The sequence below is a fragment of the Panthera uncia genome, chromosome C2, assembly GCF_023721935.1.
Source record: "Panthera uncia isolate 11264 chromosome C2, Puncia_PCG_1.0, whole genome shotgun sequence".
NCBI classification, from domain to species: domain Eukaryota; kingdom Metazoa; phylum Chordata; class Mammalia; order Carnivora; family Felidae; genus Panthera; species Panthera uncia.
In genome coordinates this window covers 104,960,556-104,982,448 of record NC_064810.1, presented here as the reverse complement: position 1 = coordinate 104,982,448, position 21,893 = coordinate 104,960,556, and the positions used below count along the sequence as shown (strand labels likewise).

Genomic DNA, 21,893 nt, shown 5'->3' with positions numbered 1-21,893 from the left:
TCCATTCAGGCTTTCTCCAGCATTTATTAAGGGCTCTCTGCTCCTGCCTCTCACTCTCCCTCTCCGCTGCTCAAACACTGCTCACTCGAGAGCTCGCCTCGTCCCCTCAGGCCAGCTGTGGGAAGCGGCAAAAGAAAGAACTTTGTCTCTCTCCAGTAATGCATCTCCCTGCGATTCTGTTTTGTGCTCTCTGGTGTGCGGTGTCTGCCGAGACCTCGGATGATTACGAGCTCATGTATGTGAATTTGGACAACGAAATAGACAATGGACTCCATCCCACCGAGGACCGTAAGTTCATTTTAACTGTTTCTCTGCTAACCCTAACTACATATCCATCCCTGTGGGTCTAAATATTATACATATACTTCGTAGCCAACGAAATGAGCTTTAAAAAAAACTATAGCTTGTTTTGCAAAAGAAAAGAAGCACTTTAGGAAAGGGGGAGGTTTCAAAAAGTTCTGTCACAGACACATAATGGCTTGGACCGCATGAAATCGCCGATATTTGCCTGTTTTGAGCCTCACGAACGGCAATTTCACAGCGTTCCACTTAATATGTATCTCCGTGAATGGTTTCTGTCATTGTCGAGAGAGTCACGCGCTGTTTTCCGGAGGTGTCCTTAAAGGGGAGGGGGTGCTGGGGACGGACAGTAACTTGGGACCACCGAGGGAGGTCGGCTTTCTACAAAGCACGCCCTGGGAAGGCCTGGGCGGGCCGGTAACGCGTGTGTCCCGCGCTCTAGCCACGCCGTGTGACTGCCGTCGGGAGCACACCGAGTGGGACAAGCTCTTCATCATGCTGGAGGACTCGCAGATGAGGGAGGGCATGCTGCTGCAGGCCACCGACGACGTCCTCCGGGGCGAGCTGCAGAGGCTGCGGGCGGAGCTGGGCCGCCTGGCTGGCAGCCTGGCGAGGCCGTGCGCGCCGCCGGCCGTGGAGGCCCGGCTGGCCCGGGCGCTGGACGAGCTGCTGCAGGCGAGCCGCGACGCGGGCCGCAGGCTGGCGCGCCTGGAGAGCGCCGACACGCCGCGCCCGGAGGAGGCGGGGCGCGCCCTGGGCGCGGTGCTCGAGGAGCTGCGGCGGACCCGAGCCGACCTCCGCGCGGTGCAGGGCTGGGCGGCCGGGCGCTGGCTGCCGGCAGGTAAGGACGCGGAGCGGAGCGGCCCCCTCCCCTCCCCCGCCGCTTTGTCCTCGGAACGTGCGTGGCGGGAAGCCTAGTGGCAGCCCCCTAGGGCCAGCTTCAGTGGGGACACACGCAGCTCTAGTTCTCTATGCACGCTCACACGGATCACACACACCATACAAGGCGCGAAAACTGACTTTAAAAAGTATTCTCCGGCCGCGGGGAGCCCAGAAGAGACCTGTGCACGTAACCATCACAGTCTTGAAATAGACGTCAAGGGCCCCTGACACCCGATCCGACCAGGAGGTGCAGGAGCTCTATTGGCCGGTTATAACCGTGACCTCTCTAGCTGTCCGGCTTCCCTCCGTTAGGGATTTCCACTTCTTCTAATTTTAGCCTGTCTCTCTTTAGGGGGGAAAGGGCTCCGGTTCCCCCGCGCTATTTCAGGGCCCAGCCTAATTTTTAGGGACAAGTTCCAATCCCTGGGCCGGCCCCTCCTCCCCGCTGGTTCTGAGCAAGAGACTTGAGACTGAACCTGATCTCCTGAAAGATTAGTGGAATTCCTGAGGGGTCCCCCAGCCCCCGGGGCCTGGGGAATTAGCCTGTGAGAGAGGAGGCTTGGGATAAACTTGCGGGGGCGGGATCCAAGGTAGAATGGTCTGAGGTAGGAGCCAATTGGTAACCCTCCTCCCCAGTGATTTAAGGGGTGAGAGCCAAAGGAGAGAGAGGGGGAGAGAGAGGGAGAGAGAGAGGGAGAGAGAGAGAGAGAAAGACAGGCGGTTCGAACCAGATGCAACTTGATGGAAGTCCCATGTGATACTACATGAATCTCCAAACACATATGGGCCTGAAAAATACATTGGGAAGATGGCTAAAAGAAATGAGATTTATTTGGAGCCAAGTAACACTCGTTTACAAGTCAAACTTTTTTGGAGATAGTAGGGCAAAAATCATTTGTGGGTTATATTAGAAAAATCAGCGACTTGGGTAAGAAAATAATCATTTACGCTGTTCCTGAGAATCTCATGAAGGGAAAACAATCACAAACAATGCCATTCCTCTTTACAGTTACAATAAAGCAACTCATCTGTTGAGGTAGGAGGAAGAATCATAAGCATGTGTGAGAGCATGTTTCATTTAAAATTACAGAAACCATACCAGAGTATCAGTAGTTACTAAATAGCTGAGGACTGTTTCTCAGTACTGAGCATATTTTCTTGAATGTATTACGTGTGGTTTCAGAGACTGAAAAAGCATAAAATCAAATATACAATAGATCCTCAATGTAAGTGGCAAAGAGACAAATTATAATCTGGTGGCTGTCTTAATGGATGAAATCTCTTGTCTTTGGCAAACCATGTAAAATCATTGTACATTTAATGTACCCGATTAAGGCGAATTTTCACTCTCACCTCTGTATGCTAGTTAGAGCAGAGAGGAATGTATTTCTGAATTCTAAAATAGTTAATTTCTTATATCCAATAGTACTTTTTCCACATGGTTTGGTTTCTCTTCCCTTGGTTTCCTGCCAGCTTGGTTCCTAAGGGATTCCTAATTATTCTGTTGTCGGCCTCCTAAGAACCTGGTTTTAATTTTGTTCGGTCTTTGATAATATAATCAGAAAAACCCATTAGTTAAAAGCCATATCATGAGAGTCTCTGACATTTTAAAGAGATAGCAAGAGCCTCAGTGACTGGTCCCCACCAAAAAATCCACAAAAATCCTGTGAACAACAAGTTCCACTCCATGAACTCCTATGGCCAGTGCACCCTGCAGGGGAAGCTGGGTCTCAGAGAGGCAATCAAGGAATGCTTTGGAATGCAATCCTGACTGCCTGGGTTTATTTAAACAGGAAATCAGTTAATTAGACTGCAGTAGGCCCCTTCTTGAACACTACTTTACTAGGACATTACAGAGAAGATCTCAAATGGTTATGCATCTTTTATTCCATTATCTTTGTTTGATTTAATTAACACGAGAAAAAAATGCATCTACCAATTTCATTTGAAAAAAGAATGCCTCATTAAGAATTTCAAAAATCTTCAAAAATTCAAATTACTCACTGAAAAAGTTAATAGCAAAATGTAAGAGGACCAACTTGTGCTTTAGTGTTGTCGTTACTTTCATACAATTTTCTGAATCTCAGTATTTCTTTGATTATTTCTAGGTCCACATCTGTTTAACTTTTTAGGACAGAGCCTAGCCCTCAATCACTTGCAGTCATTGAACTTAGTTCAGCACACTTTTCATGGGCGTTTGGTGCCTGCAAGTTCTACACATTCACCAGTTAGTCTCTAAATGCTCTGGAAGTTTGCTTATCAAAGCTATTTTACGGTAAATCTTCAGTTTGTCATAAAGTGAATACTTCGGCCTCATTTACATTAAAAAAAATTCTTTTTTCTGGTCTCTCATACACCTATGAAGTTATCACAAAGTAGAGCTCACCCGTGAAAGGTTTTAGCATGTTTCCCAGAGACACCTAGAAGATCTTCACTTCAGCATCTCTAGCTTCCTGACCAGACATGTGACCTGGAGATGAACTGAGGTGGGAGTTTACTGAGCTCCCAACTCCCATGTCACAAAGTCTCCTTCCAAGTGCTCTTGAGCAGAAATATGTTCTCCAGTAGGCCCCTTGAAAGAGTTCACTCTTCCTTAAAGGCTTTCTATTGTTGCTTAAACAGTATTTATAAGCCTGTGGACAAAATAAGAGTTTTTAAGCATATCCTTGGGCTACTCAGTTTTTCCCGAGTACTATATATTTGTTGCTTACAGACTTGCAGAATATTAGGAAGAGACTGGAAGAGGCTTTTAACCTATAAAAGCCTAGAGAGATATGGGGCTCATCAAAAACTGCATGCTTGCTAATAGTAAAACAAACTGAGTTCCAGCCCCCCTAGTCAAATCTAGGGGTTCTTCTACCATTAAGAAGCAATGCAGTGTGCTAGTTAGGGCGTGGCCTCTGATGACCAGGTTACTTAGTGCTCTATGCCTTACTTTTCTCCTTTGTAGAATGGGAATATTAAGACTATCCCTTAGATGACCAGGTTACTTAGTGCTCTATGCCATACTTTCCTCCTTTGTAGAATGGGAATATTAAGACTATCCCTTAATATGGGAATATTAAGATTAAAATGATATAGAGGGATTAGAACAGTATTTGGCACACAGAGATTACCCAATTAGAGTTAGTCATCATTATCATCTATTGCTGACTTTCAAAGGTAGCTTTCTACAAACTTTGCAAAGTTTACAAATATCTGGAACATGAGGTATATGAAATGTATTCAGCGACAATATGACTGTCCTAGATTTTCACTTAAAAATGCATGTTGACTTGGGGCATCTGAGTGACTCAGCTGACTGAGCACCAACTCTTGGTTTCTGCTTGGGTCACAGTCTCACAGTTCACTAGATCGAGCCCTGAGTCAGGCTCCGCACTGACAGCACTGAGCCTGCTTGGGATTCTTTCCCTCTTCCTCTGCTCCTCTTCTGTGCTGGTGCTCACTTGCTGGCTGTCTCTCTCTCAAAATAAATAAATAAAACATTAACACATAAAATAAAAATACATGTTGACCATGGGTAAATAGGGTGAGCCAGGTCCATTGAATTTCATAGGTTTTTTGTTTTTGTTTTTATTCTAAAAGCTTGGTGAAGTCAAGAAGAGGGAAACAAGTTTGGCTCTAGGTTTTTTGAAAATACAGTGTCATTGTTTGAAGTTAAAGCATAGTGACTCAACATTTTTATTTTAAAAAAGGCAGTAAAAGGAAATAAGCTAATTGTGAGGGGAACTAGTTATTAAAATATGGTTTCCATTATTTTCTGAGTTGGGACAATTTGGCTCCTCTGCATGTCATCGTGTCCACTTAGATACCTCACTGAGCAAGCCTGACAATTGACTTTCCTTATTCCTGTTTTCTTTGCTCTACCAAGAAATCACTCTTGAAGCTCAAGTCATGGTGTAATACTGCATATAATTTTCAGTGGTAGTCATTAAAATGCCTATGCTAAAAGACCCAAATGCTGGAATCGTTTCTGAGTGAATTTATATTTTCTCTCCTATCCTTCTTACTTTCTTGCCATTCTAGGTTGTGAAACAGCACTTTTATTCCCAATGCGTTCCAAGAAGATTTTTGGAAGCGTGCATCCAGCGACACCAATGAAGCTTGAGTCTTTTAGTGCCTGCATTTGGGTCAAAGCCACAGATGTATTAAACAAAACCATCCTGTTTTCGTATGGCACAAAGAGAAATCCATATGAGATCCAGCTGTACCTTGGCTATCAGTCCATAGTGTTTGTGGTGGGTGGAGAGGAGAACAAACTGATTGCTAATACTGTGTTTTCCCTGGGAAAGTGGACCCATCTGTGCAGCACCTGGAATTCAGAGAAGGGGCGCATGTCCTTGTGGGTAAACGGTGAACTGGTGGCTACCACTGTCGAGGTGGCCATAGGTCATATTGTTCCTGAGGGAGGGATCCTGCAGATTGGCCAAGAAAAGAACGGCTGCTGTGTAGGTGGTGGCTTTGATGAAACACTAGCCTTTTCTGGAAGACTCACAGGCTTTAATATCTGGGATCGTGTTCTCAGCAATGAAGAGATAAGAGAGACCGCAGGAGCAGATTCTTGTCACATCCGGGGAAATGTTGTTGGGTGGGGAGTCACAGAAATTCAGCCACATGGAGGAGCTCAGTATGTTTCATAAGTGTTGTGAAACTCTACTTGAAGCCAAAGAAAGAAACTCACGTTTTCAACATATGCCAGTTGGGAAGGTCTAAAAACCTCAGTGCATATCAAGCACACTTGAGATTAATGAAGGGGAGAGTTGAGATCAATTTTTATTCATCTTGGCAAAATACTGAATAAACAGTTGAAGACAAGACATTGGAGAATGCTTTTGGGGATATTGTTACTAGACTTTATGCCAGGTGCTTTCAGATTAATGCCATGTCTTTGTCAGATAAACTCTCAAATAATTAAAACGGACTGTATTGTTGAACAGAAGGACAATTGTTTTACTTTCCTTTGGTTAATTTTGTTTTGGCCAGAGAGGACTTTTACATTGGAAGAAAAATAAAATAACATATTGCTGTCCATTGTTCATTGTTATTGGTATGTACCTTATTAAAAAATGATGATAAAACATATTTATACTACAATGTGACTTAACAAATGCAAATGTAGTTTATGTGTTATAACCGAATGTCACTTTTTTGAGAAGATAGTTATATAAGTTATATTGTAAAATGGTTTTGTATTAATTTTATTAAGACTATTTTTGTAAAGCTGTACTGTAAATAAAATATTTTATAAAACTACCCCGTATCATCTAACTATAAATTTAAAAGATGTTTTGGAGCAAATCCAAACTCGAGGTAGGAAACAGTTTTCAGATACTAATCTATTGTGTGAATGGTAATAGCTAATATTGTTAGAAATAAACTATAGAGTTGCTTTAAGCTTTGGCTTCCTATAAATCATAAGCAAAACATCTGATCTTGGCTAAGTCAATTCATCTCTCTGGGTTTTCGTTTTCTCCACTGAGAAATCAAGGAATTGAGGAAAAATTATCTCTAAGTCCCTTCCAATTTGGCAAATCTATGACCATACACAACTTTCTGTCCTGTGTAACACAGCAACAAACATAAATTAGCATAGTTCCCCAAATGTATGTGATGAGGACTGTTACCTGGGAAATCTAAGAATCTGGAAAGGAAACGATGACTCCTACCCTGAAAGCGTACCCCATTCTCATACTCATGCATGAAGGAGAGGACAATCAAACCTCTTCACCCTGCAGAAGGTGAGGTAACTCTCTCCCACACTGATGTTCTCCTCCTGTCGAGGTTATGCAGGGCTAATAGAAGACTACGGCAAAGCTGTTTCTGAATGTCAGTAGCAAATGTGGTAGGGCCACAGTGATGATATGTCCACCTAAAGACAGGGCCTGAGCAACCACAGGTCTTCATGGTTTGGCAGGTTTGGAGAATAGGGCCAGGAGTAGTTATCAAACCACATTTTATAACTAACTAGTTGAGTGTCCTTAGACAAGTCACTTAACTCTTCTGGCTGTTCTCAGTAAAAGAAGGGAACTGGTCTCTCATTGCCTTTATCAATAAAATGCCATGAATCTAGGTATGCTTGAGGATGTTTGTGGTGTCAATATAGTTTCATTCCACTTGTGAGACCCACAAAATCAGGCTGATGGATCTCCAAAAAGGGTGTTCACAGTTGAGGTCAAAGGCCAGTCTCAGAACCTTGGAGGTTACATGATTCAAGGTTGTAGGCACACTGTCCTTGTTTAGCCATTATCTATATGACTTGAAAACTTAACTGGAAGAAAAAAAACACTAGATCCAACCACAAGCAGAGAATTAGGCATGCCTTCAATTTCCACATCCCAGATGCAAGCATTAGATCTTCCCAAAATACATGCAAACTCGTATTCTGACAGAGTTAAGCATAAGGGCATTTTTAATTTTTTTATGGGGATCACACATTGAGGGTAAAGAAGAAGCAAACAGAAGAAAAATAAGGAATTCTTGGGTTACAAAAGTAGAAATCTCATCTGCTACGGCAGTAAATCCAGATAAGTGGTTCAAGGGATTTCTGATTGTTCCCTAATACTTATCTTTTCCCTCTGTTCTAAAGTAACAACATTCTGGTTTAAATAGTGAGTATGCCCACTCATAGTAAGACTGTATTTTCCAGCATCAATTGCAGCTAGGTGTGGCCAGGTGACTAAGTTCTGGCTGATGTTGAAAGATTGAATGTGAATCTCTTTCCCTTCCTCTTCCTCCTGATTGGAATATGGGAATGATGGCAGGAGTTTCAGCAACCATCTTAGACTGTGAAATTCGGAGCAATTTGGGTCTCACATGTTGTGAAGCTGCCTTGTCAGTCCTGGGCTGCCTATCCCTGCACTTCTTTTATAGGAGAGAAAACTACACTTCTGGCATTTTAAATCCACTATTGTTTGACCAACCTAATCTGATCCAGTAGAACAATTTTTGTTTTAGTTGAAAAGACCACACACACTATATTCCCTCAAAACACTCATAGACTATACTTAGAAAATACATTTTATAAATTCTCAGGAAGTTGGCTATTTGACTGTTTTTTTTTTCTAATAGTATTTAATGAGTTTCAGAATACATAGTGTCATCAAAAGGAAGAAGTAAGAAATGTGTAAAACTGACATAAAATTTCTAAAAAGAAATATCAGTATGCTGGTGTAGTTTGGCACATCGGCAAAGAGTTTCATTCGCCAGAATGGTTATTAAGGGCATCGCTATATCATGGTGTTGTAAAATGTGCAAGATGACTCAAGTTTTTAGGAGGAAAAAATGTAATACGTTATATGTATAAAATATAAAATATTGTGTGTATGTGCACTAGAGTGACCAATTGCCCTGGTTTGCCTAGAATTGTCCCCCCTTTAGCACTGAGAGTCAGTCCTGTGTCTCAGAAAACCCTTCAGTTCTAGACAAATTGTGACATTTGTCACTTTGTCACTCTAGTACATATGTATGTATGTCACTAGAGCAATATTTTTGCATATGAATATGTGAACAAAACAGAGTTGATATATTTTCCTTGTCTACTACAATATAAATTGGCTTTTTGTAAAATGTTAATTCCTTTAAAATATATTCAGAACATTTTACTACTAAGTATACATTTTAGAGTTTGGTACTTGCCATTAGTTAATTAACTTCACTTTAACAATTACACTTGCAAACAAAGAAATTTTAACTGATGTTTAGTTTTTTTAATTAAATGTTATGTTAGAAAGCTTTTCGTTGAGAAGCTTACTGAGGTCAAATGTTTCCAGAACTGTCTTTTAGCCCCTTAATAAATAGCACTCATAAAGTTAAAAATCTTGGTCAAAGTAATGATATACGTTTACATCTATATTCATGGATTTCAGTGAACTAGAAAATAGATTACTGACACTTGCATTCAGTTTCATAAATTTGGACTGTGAAAGAAAGCATGCTGGTCTTGGGCTCAGAAATCCAGCATTCTAATCTTAGAACACCATCACCTAACAACTAGAAGAAGTCAGACCTGCCAAGTAATCTTGATGAGTTTCACAGTAGCCAAGACATTAGAGATAAAGGACTTGCCTGCCTTGCTGCAGGGTTATTATGAAAATAATAGAAAAACTGATAATGTATCTAAAAGTACTTCCTAAACTAATATTTGAAATAAAAGTTGTCTTTAAGTTTTTCCATGTTGTTACCAGTGGATTAAATCAAAAAGAAGCAAACACGTGAAAATAACATATGAATAAGCTAACATAAAGCTTCCCTTATATTGCGGAGAAGTCATTCTCAGAGGCCAGCCCAGGGATGTTCCTCTCTGTGCAGGCCTTATTTGACTTCACAGCAACATCTGCTGGTGGAGTCAAGAAGGTGCAAACTCTGGAGTGCAACTGATCCCAGACTTAGTTAACAATTCAGAAGAGGGCCTTTTCTGTTTCAAGAGGTGTCTCTATTTCTTGATCCACATTTGGGTTGGCTTTTTTGAACATCATTTTTAATATTTCCCTATGTGTATTCATATTCGGTTGGAATATTCTTAGTAAGATTGCTTCATAGCCTGTTTCCTAGAAATTGGATTAATAAATTCTTTCTCAACAACCTGTAATATGGTGAACTTAAAACTTTGTTCTTTAAGAATAATTGTATCATGAATTTTTAATGGCTAAGTATCTCCCCAGGGATTATAAAACTCCACAAATGCATCTGGTTCTGCCTTTAATATTTTAATAGGGGCCTGGTACATGGCAGATGCTCAATTAGGGATGACAATGACAATGATGTTGATTATGATAATGACGATGAGAAGAATCACTATAACCATTGATGAACTACGTGCCCAGCATTGTGCAAAGTATAGCTGCTTTATCTATTTAAGCCTCACCTCACCCTATGTGATACATATTATTACTGCCATAATAAATGAAAGGTTAATTTTCTATCTCTATTTTCTGAGACAGCTCACGAATCAGTGGTTTGAATTTTGTCTCACATAGAGAAAGAAATGAGGTGAATTTATCATAATTAACTAGACAGTCTTTTCTAGACTATTGCCAGTAAGTCAGAAAGGAATTTGGACTCTTGCTGAGACAATATAACATTTTCTTTCCAAAGACTTTCTACTTAAGTTTCAAATCATTTGAGGTCATCTTGTGATTTGTGCCAGAGGGCCATGTAAAAGGCGTACTAATGGAGAGGCATATTTCCTTATTATAACCATTGATTCAGAAATGCAGAGGAAGAGACATCACTACTTTTAGTTTTGATAGTAGTGATGTGCATGGCATCACAGAGTTCCAAAGTTTGGAAAGGATTTTCCTACAAGCCCTTAAATGATCCCTTACAGTTGGAGATACTCTTCCACGATATTGTCAGCTTCCTGGGTAAAAGATGTGCTAAATTATGCTGTACTAAGCATTGGTTGTGCTTTTATATGCCAGTACTTGACAGGTTTTACAAAGCATCTAAATGGCAAAGAACAAGTTTGGAGAATTATTCAAGAGTCATCGAGAAATGACTCTCCCACTCTGAAAAAGTTATGATGTCACAAAATATTAAATTACTTCTGATATTATTTTTTAAATATTTATTTATTTTGAGAGAGAGAGTGCCAGCAGAAGAGAGGGGCAGAGAGAGAGAGAGAGGGAGAGAGAACCACAAGCAGGCTCCTTGCTCAGCACGGAGCCCAATGTGGGGTTGGAGCCCAGTGTGGAGCTCGATCCCATGACTGAGATCATGACTTAAGCTGAAATCAAGAGTCGGATGCCTAACTGACTGAGCCACCCAGGATCCCCACTTCTGATATTATTTAAGCAGAAAACAAACTTATTACCTAAATGACATCCTTGTCTTATTTTTTAAGTCAAGGGAAGTATTTAATATTTTCTCATTAAGTATGATTTTAGTTGTTGTAGATATTCTTTGTTAGACAAAGGGTGTTCCTTTCTATTGCTAGAGGTTTTTTTTTTTTTTTGTCATGAACAGACTTTGCATTTTACAAAAGAAGAGGATATACATATGTATATATAATATTCTCTTGTATACATATACAATATCCCCTTAATCAATTTAAGAAAGGTCTCCAAAATTCCTACTTCGCAAAAATTTTTTTTTTCATGCATGGGTACCGAACTTTATGAGATGGTCTTACTGATCACATGACTTTTTGGCTCTTTAGTCTTTAACTGTGGAGAATTACATTTTGAATATTAAGACATTCTTGCATTCCTAGGATAAACTCAACTGAATCATTATGAGTTTTAGAATAACAATAGTTCTTCCCTCACAAGATATTGGGACAATTACATGAGTTAAAAGACCAGAAAATGGTACACATTAAGCACTCAGCAAATGTTAATGTTATTTTCCATAAGCATTGCTGGAGTCATTTTTATTTGTGATTCGTGATTTGTGCATCTATGTTCATAATTAAGATGGGTGTGTATTTTCCTTTCTTGTGTTTTCCTTTCTGGTTTTTATATCACATATATACCAGCTCACAGAATTAGTTGGAGAATGTTTTCTAATTATCTGAAAAAGCTTAGTTAAGACTGTATTATTACTTGCATATTTTTTCTAATTGTACAACTGTAAAACTAAATGGAACAGGGTTTTTAAATTTATTTTTATTTTCTTGGGGGGTTGATTTAAAAATACTGATTTGTCTTATTTTTTATAGAGATATTCAGGTTTTCTAGCACCTTACCTCTCAAGTATGAACCAAGGCAATACTGTTCATACCTTTTCTTTTTTAAGTTTATTTATTTATTTTGAGAGAACTAGAGAGAATGCCCATGGGGGCAGAAGGGGGAGAGGGAGGCAGGGAGAGAGGGAGAGGGAGAGGAGAAGGAGAAGGAGAGGGAGAGGGAGAGGGAGAGAGAGAGAGAGAGAGAGAGAGAGAATCCCAAGTAGGCTCTGCACTGTCAGCACAGAGACTGACATGGGGCTTGAACTCACAAACTGTGAGATCATGACCTGAGCTGAAATCTAGAGTCCAATGCTTAACTGACTGCTCCACCCAGACACCCTGATACTGCTCATGCCTTTATTTTTTTTTCTCCAAATGGAAGAATTTTTCACAATTTCCTTCTCATTGGAAGAATTCAGAGAATATAAAACAGACAAATGGAGTCTAAGCAATTTAAATTAAATGAATTTATATTTACATTGAATGTAAAAGTCAACGCTACTTATATATAATTATTAATAATGAAAAGTAGTAAAAATTGGCTTGGAAATATTGAAATATTGGCCTTCAGGGATAAATACACAAGCTCTTTGACAGTCTCTCATGATTGACTTGTAATTATAAAGGAGGCATTTGGTTTGGAATTAAGGACAAACATGTATAAAACAATTGAAAAATATTATCAGTGGAGTAATATCAACTAAGTATAAGAAGTAGTCACCACTGGTATACCACCAGTCTTGCCTGGCCCTATCTGGTCTACTTTTTCCTTACTATTTTAAAATGAAGGTAGAATGGTTCCGTTCATAAAATTTACACATGCCAAGAACCCGAGAAGAACTACAGATACACTGAGATGAAAGAATCATTATCCAATAAGGTCTTGTTATGCCAAAGCAATGGGGTAATTCTCTAAAAAAGGAAGTATAAGAGGATAAAACTAAGTATATAAGGCTGTTTGTTGGTACCCAGTATTCATTTTAACCATTGCTGGCAATAACCCTGGATTTGGGGAGCAGTGATCTGCATCCCATCCATGTAGTTCTGCTGTAGTTGACCCCCTTTCCTGCCTTGAGGGGGTTCATTACCCAAGCCCGGCCAACTGAAAGACTGTGCTCCCAGGAACAAGCATGGATTGGTACAGAAATAGGCATATGACCCATGTTAGGTCAAGCAGAGACAATGAGACTGGGTATGGAGATTTTTTGCTTAATTGGTATTCTTGATGATGTAAACTGGAAGCTGCAGAACCCATAACATGGATCATGAAAACGAAACCAATCCAGGGGCACCTGGGTGGCTCAGTCAGTTAAGTATCTGACTCTTGATTTCCAGCTTAGGTCAGGATCTTACCGTCATGAGATTGAACCCAGCACTGGGTGTGGAGTCTGCTTGAGATTATCTTTCTCCCTCCACCCTTCCCCCAAATCTCTCTCTCTCAAAAAACAACAACAACAACAACAACAACAACAACAACAACAAAAACAAAAAACAAGTAGAGAGAAGAAAGAAAGTGAAACTAATCCAAAGGAAGCAGAGTTGAGTAATGACTTTTGGTACCACCACTGAGCCCTGAATCAAGTCATATGGGAAGTCTGATGTATTTATGTATTTTTCAGTCATGTGTTCTGATAAGTTCTTCCTCCTTCTCCTCCCCTCCTTTGTCTTTTCTTCCTCTTCTCCATTATTACTATCCTCCTGCTCATCACCAAGCTATTCATACCTGGTGTTTCTATCACTTAAAGTACTACTAATTGGTAAAATGGGATAGTAATAGGATTTTTGTGATGGAATTCTTGTGAGGATTAAACAATATAATCCATATAAAGTGCTTAATACATTATTTGGCATAAAGAGAGCATGAAATAAATTTTAGCCATTGTAGTTATAATTGTCATAATCATTATTGTTATTACTGAGTAGATAACAACATCTGTAGACATTGAAAAGTGGGAGAGTGCAGATTAGGATAATATAAATCAAGGAAGAAGATCTAAAGGGAAGAAAACTATAGGTAAGGAAAACAGAAATCCCAATGATGTCTCCTAGGGCTGATTGTAGGGTATATATGACAAAGATATGCAGAACAGAAACTTAGAGACAGCAAGATCCTCTCTACCCTGCAGCTTTAAGTTTGATGGGCTCATGTGAATGGCTGTGGAGTTATACAGACACATTAGTCTTAAAAATCTAAACCCTGAAATATGTAGCCCCAACTTCTTATAGGTCAAATTATCATGTCTTTTATGGTAATTTTTATAGTGTCACATCGAATAAACCAAATCATTTGTTTATTTCAAATGCTTGCAATGAATTCAAAAAGTGTATTTGTGTTTCAAAAGAGTTCTTTGTTATTAAAAGTGAATTTCAAAAAAAGAAAAAAAAACAAAAAAAGAAAAAAAAAACATGAGCTAAGCTCTTGGCAGCTGCAAAGAAACAATTCATTTTTTTTTTTTTCAATAAATCTGTTACTTGCAAGTCAACTACCATGGTTTTAAAACGTGTGGTGTGTAGAAGCATTTTTTAATATCATATAAAATCTCTTTCAAATATGTAGTCAAGGTGGTGAAAAAGGCATAACTGCTTTTCTGGACTTTTAGAAACTTTAGCATCATGATTAAAAGTTAAATTAGCAATTCAATCCTGTAGCCAAAGAAAAGGAGAAATTAATGATACTGCCTAGTAGTATCAATGACAAATCTTTAGAGGTAAACACAGGTAAAGTGATGAATCTCCCCTGTCATGGCTGGGCTTCAGACATATCCGGGCATCTGTCAGACCACTGAGGTGGCTGGTCAGATGTTGAGGGTTGGTGCGATGAACTCTTCTTAGGAATGTCTGGTACAATGAAAAAAGCCTTTGTCCTTGGTGGGCCATAGTCATTTTGAAAACTTTTTGATTAATTTCTTGCTAGCTTGATTCTTGGCTGGATAGTTGAGCCCAGGCATGAGAGAGAAAGTTTTTAGAACAGAAGGATACATTTTACTGCAAACTTGGGAACAGTTTGGTACTGGGAGCTAAGCAACCCCGCTTTGGGGCCTCTTTATCAAAGTGTAACACCAAGGAGAGAGACAGGTGTTCTTCCCCATCCTGCCATAGGCTGCCACATGAAATTAGTGAAGTGGGGGTTGGCTCCTGAAGCTTCAGGGGGAGCGGCACAAAGGAACAGAGGCTGCCATCCTTGACAAGGCAGTATGCAGTGAAATCAGTTCCTGGAACCTCCGTGGTAGCAGCCACAGAGTTTGCTGGGCTCGGGGTAGTAGAAGTGGGCACCACCATAGCATGCTGGGCCAGGAAGCATAGGGAGAGTAACAACGTGGGCTTATGAATTGGTCTGGATACCTCAGAAAGGGAGCATTTGTGGAGCATGGAGACTCTAAGAAACACTTGGTCTGAGTGGACTTTACAGAGGGTTGATGCTCAACCTGAGTGCTTGGGGTATGAGGCAGTAGAATGTGGGGCAAGATATACTCATAGACCTTTGGTTATTATTAATGAGAATTGGGGGAATTGGGTGCATATCAGATAATACCATATATTGTCTCTGATCCCAAATCAAAGATACCAAAAAACCATGGTTTCTGACAGATCTGAAACCAAAGGAAAAAACTTAAGAGAATAATTTGACTGGACTAACTTGATCTCTTTCATTCAAATATGAAACAATTAACAGAGATGTCCTGATTTGATTTCTTTATGGCAGTATTTCACACAATTACACATCAGTCCCAAGTCATGTTCACAATTGAAGAAGTCTTCACATGTTCTCTGGTATATTTTACCTAACATCCCTTGCTTTTGGAAACCAAAGGCAGGAGAGGTTGTCCATCTGCCACTGAGAACAGTGGGACATGTTCCACTCAGTGCAGACAAGTAGGTTCTCCACAACTGGTAGCTGGACAAGGTGACCAGAAGCATGGAAAACACCATTCCCCAAACTGAGAAATGTTGAGTTAGAAGAGAGAGAGCTTACAACTCCTCTATGAGTCAAAATAATTCATCTGCCCAGTGAAGAGACACAGACTCAACCAGCCCAAGAAATCTCACCCCCGTTCACCAACCAGCTAGTGGCAAAGCAGAGAATCTAACGTACCTCTCAATACTATAGGTCTCCCTTCCACAATCCATTACTGCTTCATGAAAATATTTTCAAATCACTCCTAGAAAAACATGCCCACACTCAGCCTTTGCACCATACCTTGGAGTATGCTCTTTACTATAATGTCTGTGTGATCAGCCAGAAGATCTGCCTTGGTGATTGCAGCCAGGGACAGGTAGTTGGACATATTCCTGCACAGTTCCTTGTTGCCTCTGTGGAGGAATTTCACTGCTATGGGGATGGCTAACGCCATCACAGGGGGCCGGTTGTAATTCTGAGGAAACATAAGAAAGTAACAAATAATAAGTGGCTCATTATTCATTCATTTATTCATTCATCCAAAAAAATATTTATTGAGCTAATCTCCAGAGTGCAGCTGTGAAAACACAGACCCCCACCCTGTTTTCATTGTATTTGGGCCTCTGGGAATTCTTGTCCTTATTAGGGAGACTTGGAGGCAAACAGGCAGCTAACACCGTACGCTGATGGGGGCACTGATAGACAAAGTTCAGAATGCTGAGGGAACAAAGGAGGAACACCTAACCCAGTCCTGGATGGTGCCAAGAAAGACTTTCTGGAGGGAGTGGTGTCAGAGCTGGACCTGGTGGATGAACAGGAGATGGCTGGGTGATGGCAAGGAAAGGAATGAACAGAGGAAAAGCACCTGTGGAGGCACAGAGGTGAGGGAGAACATGTACCTTTGGAAATTGTGAATAGCTCACTGTGGTGGGAGTGTGGGCCATGTGGGAAGGTTGGGGTAGGGAGGTGAGCACAGGAACTGGAAGAGTAAAAGGGACATGATTAGGAAAGGTCTGGCATTCCACGCCAAGGAGTTTGAAATTGATCAAGAGTCACTGATGACAAAAATAACTCATCAGATTTATACTTGAGAAAACAACCCAAGGAATGTTGAACAAGTCACTTTTTGACTTTATCTTAAAAACTAAAGTTTCAGCCAGTGAGATTCAGAAGAAAAAAAGTGAACGAACATGAGACTAAAAATGAAAGAAATTCTGGGTCCTAAAACAATTCTCTTTTTCATATACTTTGTGATTGACCATCAATGTCCTTATACATTAAATAGTGCTATCTGCATTTAATTGCCTATGAGGGAATAATAGTTAAAACATACAAAGCATTTTCTTAAAAGTGGACAGTTCGTCTTCATTACCATTAGCTATTCTGATCATCAACCCCATCCTTTAGCCTAATTATAAGGCAAATGTTGCACACTGCACGCACTACATTTGACTTCATATTATTATATTAGAAATAAAAGGTTTTTTTTTTTTTAAGTCTATTCATGTGAAAAGTGCTTATATCTTGCCACTTGTGGATTACTCCCTCTAATATGTCCCACAATTCTGGGTTTATGGTAGGTGTTCAACAAACATCTGAGAAATTGAATAACTAATGAAGAATATATAAACCTATTGTGATAGTTGTCATCAGAAACATAATGTGACAGGAAGGAAGGCACGGAGGTAGGGGGCCCTTTCGCTCCCATCTGTCTTGCTCATGTTGCTGTTAGCAATGGCTGAGTATAGGCTCAAACCTCCAATGCCATCTATTTTTAGGACTAGTTGATTGGGCAGCTGAGTTGTTACACACTCCTTAACAGATTCCTATTTCCATGGCCAAGGCCACATGCTACTTCTTTCTAATGAGGGCATTTGCCCTCTTGGCTTCAAAGGTTGTCAAATGACTCAGACATTGACCAATCAGAGAATCACATCTCCTTAGTCCAAATAGTAGGTTCAATAATGGGCAAATTACCCAACTACAATTAAGGAGTCATTAAAAGGGCTCTGTGCAAGAGATTCTCTCTTCTAATGAATCAAAAGTGCCGAGAATGGAAGACCAAGAGTAGCTGCTCCCAGGTTTGACCTCAGTAGGAGAGAATCTGTCTGTGATTCAAGGCAGCATGGATCTGAGAGACAAACTGAGGGAAAAAAATGTCCTGGTGACATCATTTGGGCCCCATGCATTAGGCTGTGCCTGAGGCCAATACTAGCCCCAAATATTTCTGAGACAATTATCTCTTTAGTACTTAAGCTTTTTTCCCTCCCAGTCCCTAGAAACAAGAAATAGACTTATAAATCCTTAATTCATTCCTGCAGTTGCACCCGTTTTCCAGATTGAAGAGTCAATCTGACTCCTGAGCAGAGAAAGTAAGTATTCAAAACCCTAACAGATATCCCCACAGTTAAGTCAGCCATGTTGAAAGCTCTGGCCTTATCCCTTTTTGACAAATCATGTGCTTCTATAGAAGTTCCACTCACTAGGTTTCTGTCCTATCCTTCTTAGAGTTCCTAACACGTCTATTAGTACCATGGCTTGCAGCCAGACTTCTCTGATAGCAGGCTTTGACTTTATCTAGAGTATTTCCTCTCCTGGTGAATTTAATTGGGCCTGATTGGACTGGGCCATTACTGATGTGATGAGCTGTGAGGTCTCCCTGGGAGGCTGGCTGCAACCTGCCTTTCAGCTTTAGAAGTCTGGATGTGTGTTTAGTCAGGCCAGACAGAATTGTTTGGATCCACTGATGCTAACTCACACCAAAGGATTTCTAAAAGCCCAGTGCATAATCCAGCATGCCAGTTTACTCATCTACAGTGAGGGTCTTTCCTGGGTCAGACTCTTTCACATTATCAGGATATCAGGAACCAGATTACTAACCAGAATGTTCACAGATAGGCACAAAATCAGATAAAAGCAAAGAGAGATCCTGAGGGTTATGTCATCCAGGCCATGATGAAACCTGACTAAAATAACAGTCCTTCTCTATAACCAAATCCCCATCTCTGGTGACTAACTGGAACTTTCCTGTCCATCAGAGTCAGTCTCCACCCCTCTCCCCAACACACACACACACACACACACACACACACACACACACACACAGTACTGAGTAATTGTACCATAACAATGACCCCCCCACTGAACATCCTCTTTGTGTTGATGTACTCTTCAGAGTATGTAATTTAGGAAGTGGTCGTGTTAGGGAGGCTGACTGATTTGTCCATCTTCTCCATTATAATCTTATTCTATCACTGTTCCCCTGAGGTTACATTCAAGTTACCTCAATCACAGTATTTGGTATTTTCCAAAACATTGTCTCACCTGTACAATGTTTGGGGTTGCCCCCACAGACAGCCAGTCTTTCCATTATGTGTAGATTTTTGCTAGTTTAGCTTTTAGATGACAAATCTTTGTCCCTGTCATGGTTGATCAAACCCCCAGTTTTGAGAGTGGAATGCAATCACACAGTTTTTCTCAGAGCTTTCCAACAAAAAACTTCATGTCCAGGTTTACTTTACCTACTCTGAATCTTCAGCCAAGAACAACTTGCAGCTAGAAAAGTACACGTCTTCCATTAGAGGAATATGTCTTCAAGCACATTTACCTGTAACTTACTTAGAAAGCACAGATGGTCGCATTTGGAAGTACAACTTGTGTTCCCCACTAATCATGAACACAGATGGTACAAGATCAATGAAAATCAGTATTCGCAGCAACTGAGGTTTTTAAACCCTGGAGTGAGCCAATATTTGCCAGCAACCATGAAAGAACAGGCTGTCTTAACCAATTCGATCAAATTCTTCTTAAAACAATTCTAAATGTTCTAGAGAAAAGTAGTGGGCAGCTATTAAAGTCTTTGAAGTGTGGTTATAGGTGAAATGTATAAATGTTTTTACAGGTAATAATGTCATTATTAAAAGAAAACAAAACTTTGGGGTGCTTGGGTGGCTCAGTCAGTTAAGTGTCCGACTTCAGCTCAGGTCATGATCTCACGGTTCATGAGTTTGAGCCCTGCATTGGGCTCTGAGCTGACAGCGCATATCCTGGAGGCTGCTTCGGATTATGTGTCTCCCTCTCCCTCTGCCCCTCCCCTGCTCATGCATGCTCTCTCTCTCTCTCTCTCTCTCTCAAAAATAAATAAACATTTAAAAAAATTAAAAAAAAACTTTAACATACTCAACTTTTTTGTTTTCCTCCCAATATGTCATCCAGAAATTTTTCAAATGACAGGAGAAGTAAAACATTAAGCAAAGAGCAAATTGTTTGTAGGAACAAGGAATTCCTACCAAAGGCTCTCAATCTCTAAATACTGTCTAGACCATTGCTAGTGTGTCCAGAAGCCATGGACAATGCTGACAGAAACAGGATGTCAGTGAGAGCCTGGGAGGTCAAGATGAGGCTAGAAAGACACCAGGTCCCATGGGCCCTAACAGGTACCATACAACCTCCTTCTAATGGCTGGGCTTCACTTACAAGTGAAGCAAAAGGAGTTGCTAATGCAGTAGATCTCAGGCACATGAATTTATTTTATCTTTGGTAGTATTTAGATCACAGAAATGCCAATGGTACACACACAGAGAAAGCCCTATGGTCACTGTACAAATAAACCACTTTAACAGCAACTGTTAATGCTGGGGCTTATGATGGACCTTGCCCTTCAGTGTAGACGTGAGATGTTGGTATGCATATCATCTTACACACAATTCAGTGCTCAGTACTCAGAGAACAAATTCAGTGAAGTACAGGATAGATATAAAGACTTGCTCAGGGGGACAGTTATTTTTAGCTGTAGAAGCAAAACAAAAGGTCTTTGTTCTATGGATGCCAAGAATTGTATTTCTTAACTAGATTAGCACCAATTTGAGCTATTGGCGGAGGTTTTCCTTTTGAAAACATGCACTTTGGGAACATGTCCCAGAGTTTTAAAATTGAAAAGAATAAAGCTAAGTAAAAGAGATATCTATCTGAGATGATAGCAACTAAAAAGCTCTTTGGCTCTTGGGCTTTGAATTCAACCGAAAGCCATAAAAGAGTAATCTCAGGAAATATTAAGTGTCATTTATTAAAATCACTGTTTTATGGTTTTTCATCCTGCATCATCAATCAGAAAATCAAGCGAATTTTGGATTTATATCTAAAATGCTTGGTTCTTAGCAGCACGGCTATATATAAAATCTAAATGGAACATACACCTATATTTTCCCAGTGTATTTTCAGACGGGTAATAAAGGATTGGGTCTCAGTAACCTGGGAGATTATATCCCAGTCTCCTCCCTTTTTTTTTTTTTTGTCACTGTCTTGTGTGGCATTAACTGATGAATAAGTACTGAGACCCATTCTGGAGAAAAGCATAGAGCAGTCACATCTCCTGATCTATTCAGTACTTCATTCATTCATTCATTCATTCACTCATTCAATAAATACTATTTTGAGCACTTACTATATGCTTACCATTCACAATTCTAGAGGCTGGGACTACATCAATAAAACAGAGCTTCTATTTTGGGGAGGGGGAGACAAGCAATGAACAATGACTAAAATAAATAATTAAATGAATAGCTTGTTAGAAAGTGTTGAGTGTTATTTTACAGTTTTCTACAGATAATGCTAATGCCAACCAGAATTAATACTCATGTAGCATTTCCTGTGTTCCAAATATTTTATGTCTATTGTTTAACGACTATCTAATTCTTACAACAAACTCATAAGGCAGCTACAGCATTTTACAGATGAGGAAATTAAGGCACAGAAAGATAAAATTGCCCAAGATCACACTGCAAGTAAATGGTAGAGCTGGGGTTGCCTACTAAATAAACTTCTAGATCAAGACAACCAATTCTGCCTCTAAGAGTTGCAATGGAATTGCTCTCAAAAATGTCTAAGTCACTTTGCTGGCAATGCCAGCCAGGGAGAGGCTTTGAATCATCATATAGCATTAACTGAAGAGGAAATAAGAATACTGAAGTGTGGAATCAAGGTGAATGGACAGTTGGCTCATCTTAAAAAAAAAAAGAAAGAAAGGAAAGAAAAAAAAGACCTTCTGATTTCGAACAGTGAATTTCAGGATTTTTTCTATTCCTCCCTCCTGCCCCCCAGACAACCCCCTGCAGCTATCCCCTTCTTTATACAGTCATCAATAGTGTG

The 21,893-nt window shown here is 40.1% G+C and overlaps 2 protein-coding genes across 7 annotated transcripts in view; one reads left to right on the top strand and one right to left on the bottom strand.

Moving 5' to 3' along the window:
- VEPH1 (ventricular zone expressed PH domain containing 1) overlaps positions 1 to 21,893 on the bottom strand; it is a 242,852-nt gene that overhangs the window by 195,936 nt on the left and 25,023 nt on the right. For all 6 annotated transcript variants that reach the window (XM_049628640.1, XM_049628639.1, XM_049628641.1 and 3 more), the window contains exon 3: positions 16,047 to 16,221. In XM_049628640.1, coding sequence (XP_049484597.1) covers positions 16,047 to 16,221 — 175 coding nt within the window. The remainder of the gene's footprint in view (positions 1 to 16,046; positions 16,222 to 21,893) is intronic.
- PTX3 (pentraxin 3) lies at positions 16 to 6,435 on the top strand. The gene is made up of 3 exons (XM_049628645.1): positions 16 to 288; positions 743 to 1,141; positions 5,209 to 6,435. The coding sequence occupies exons 1-3, from the start codon at positions 159 to 161 to the stop codon at positions 5,820 to 5,822; spliced, it is 1,143 nt and encodes a 380-aa protein (XP_049484602.1). The 5' UTR covers positions 16 to 158; the 3' UTR covers positions 5,823 to 6,435.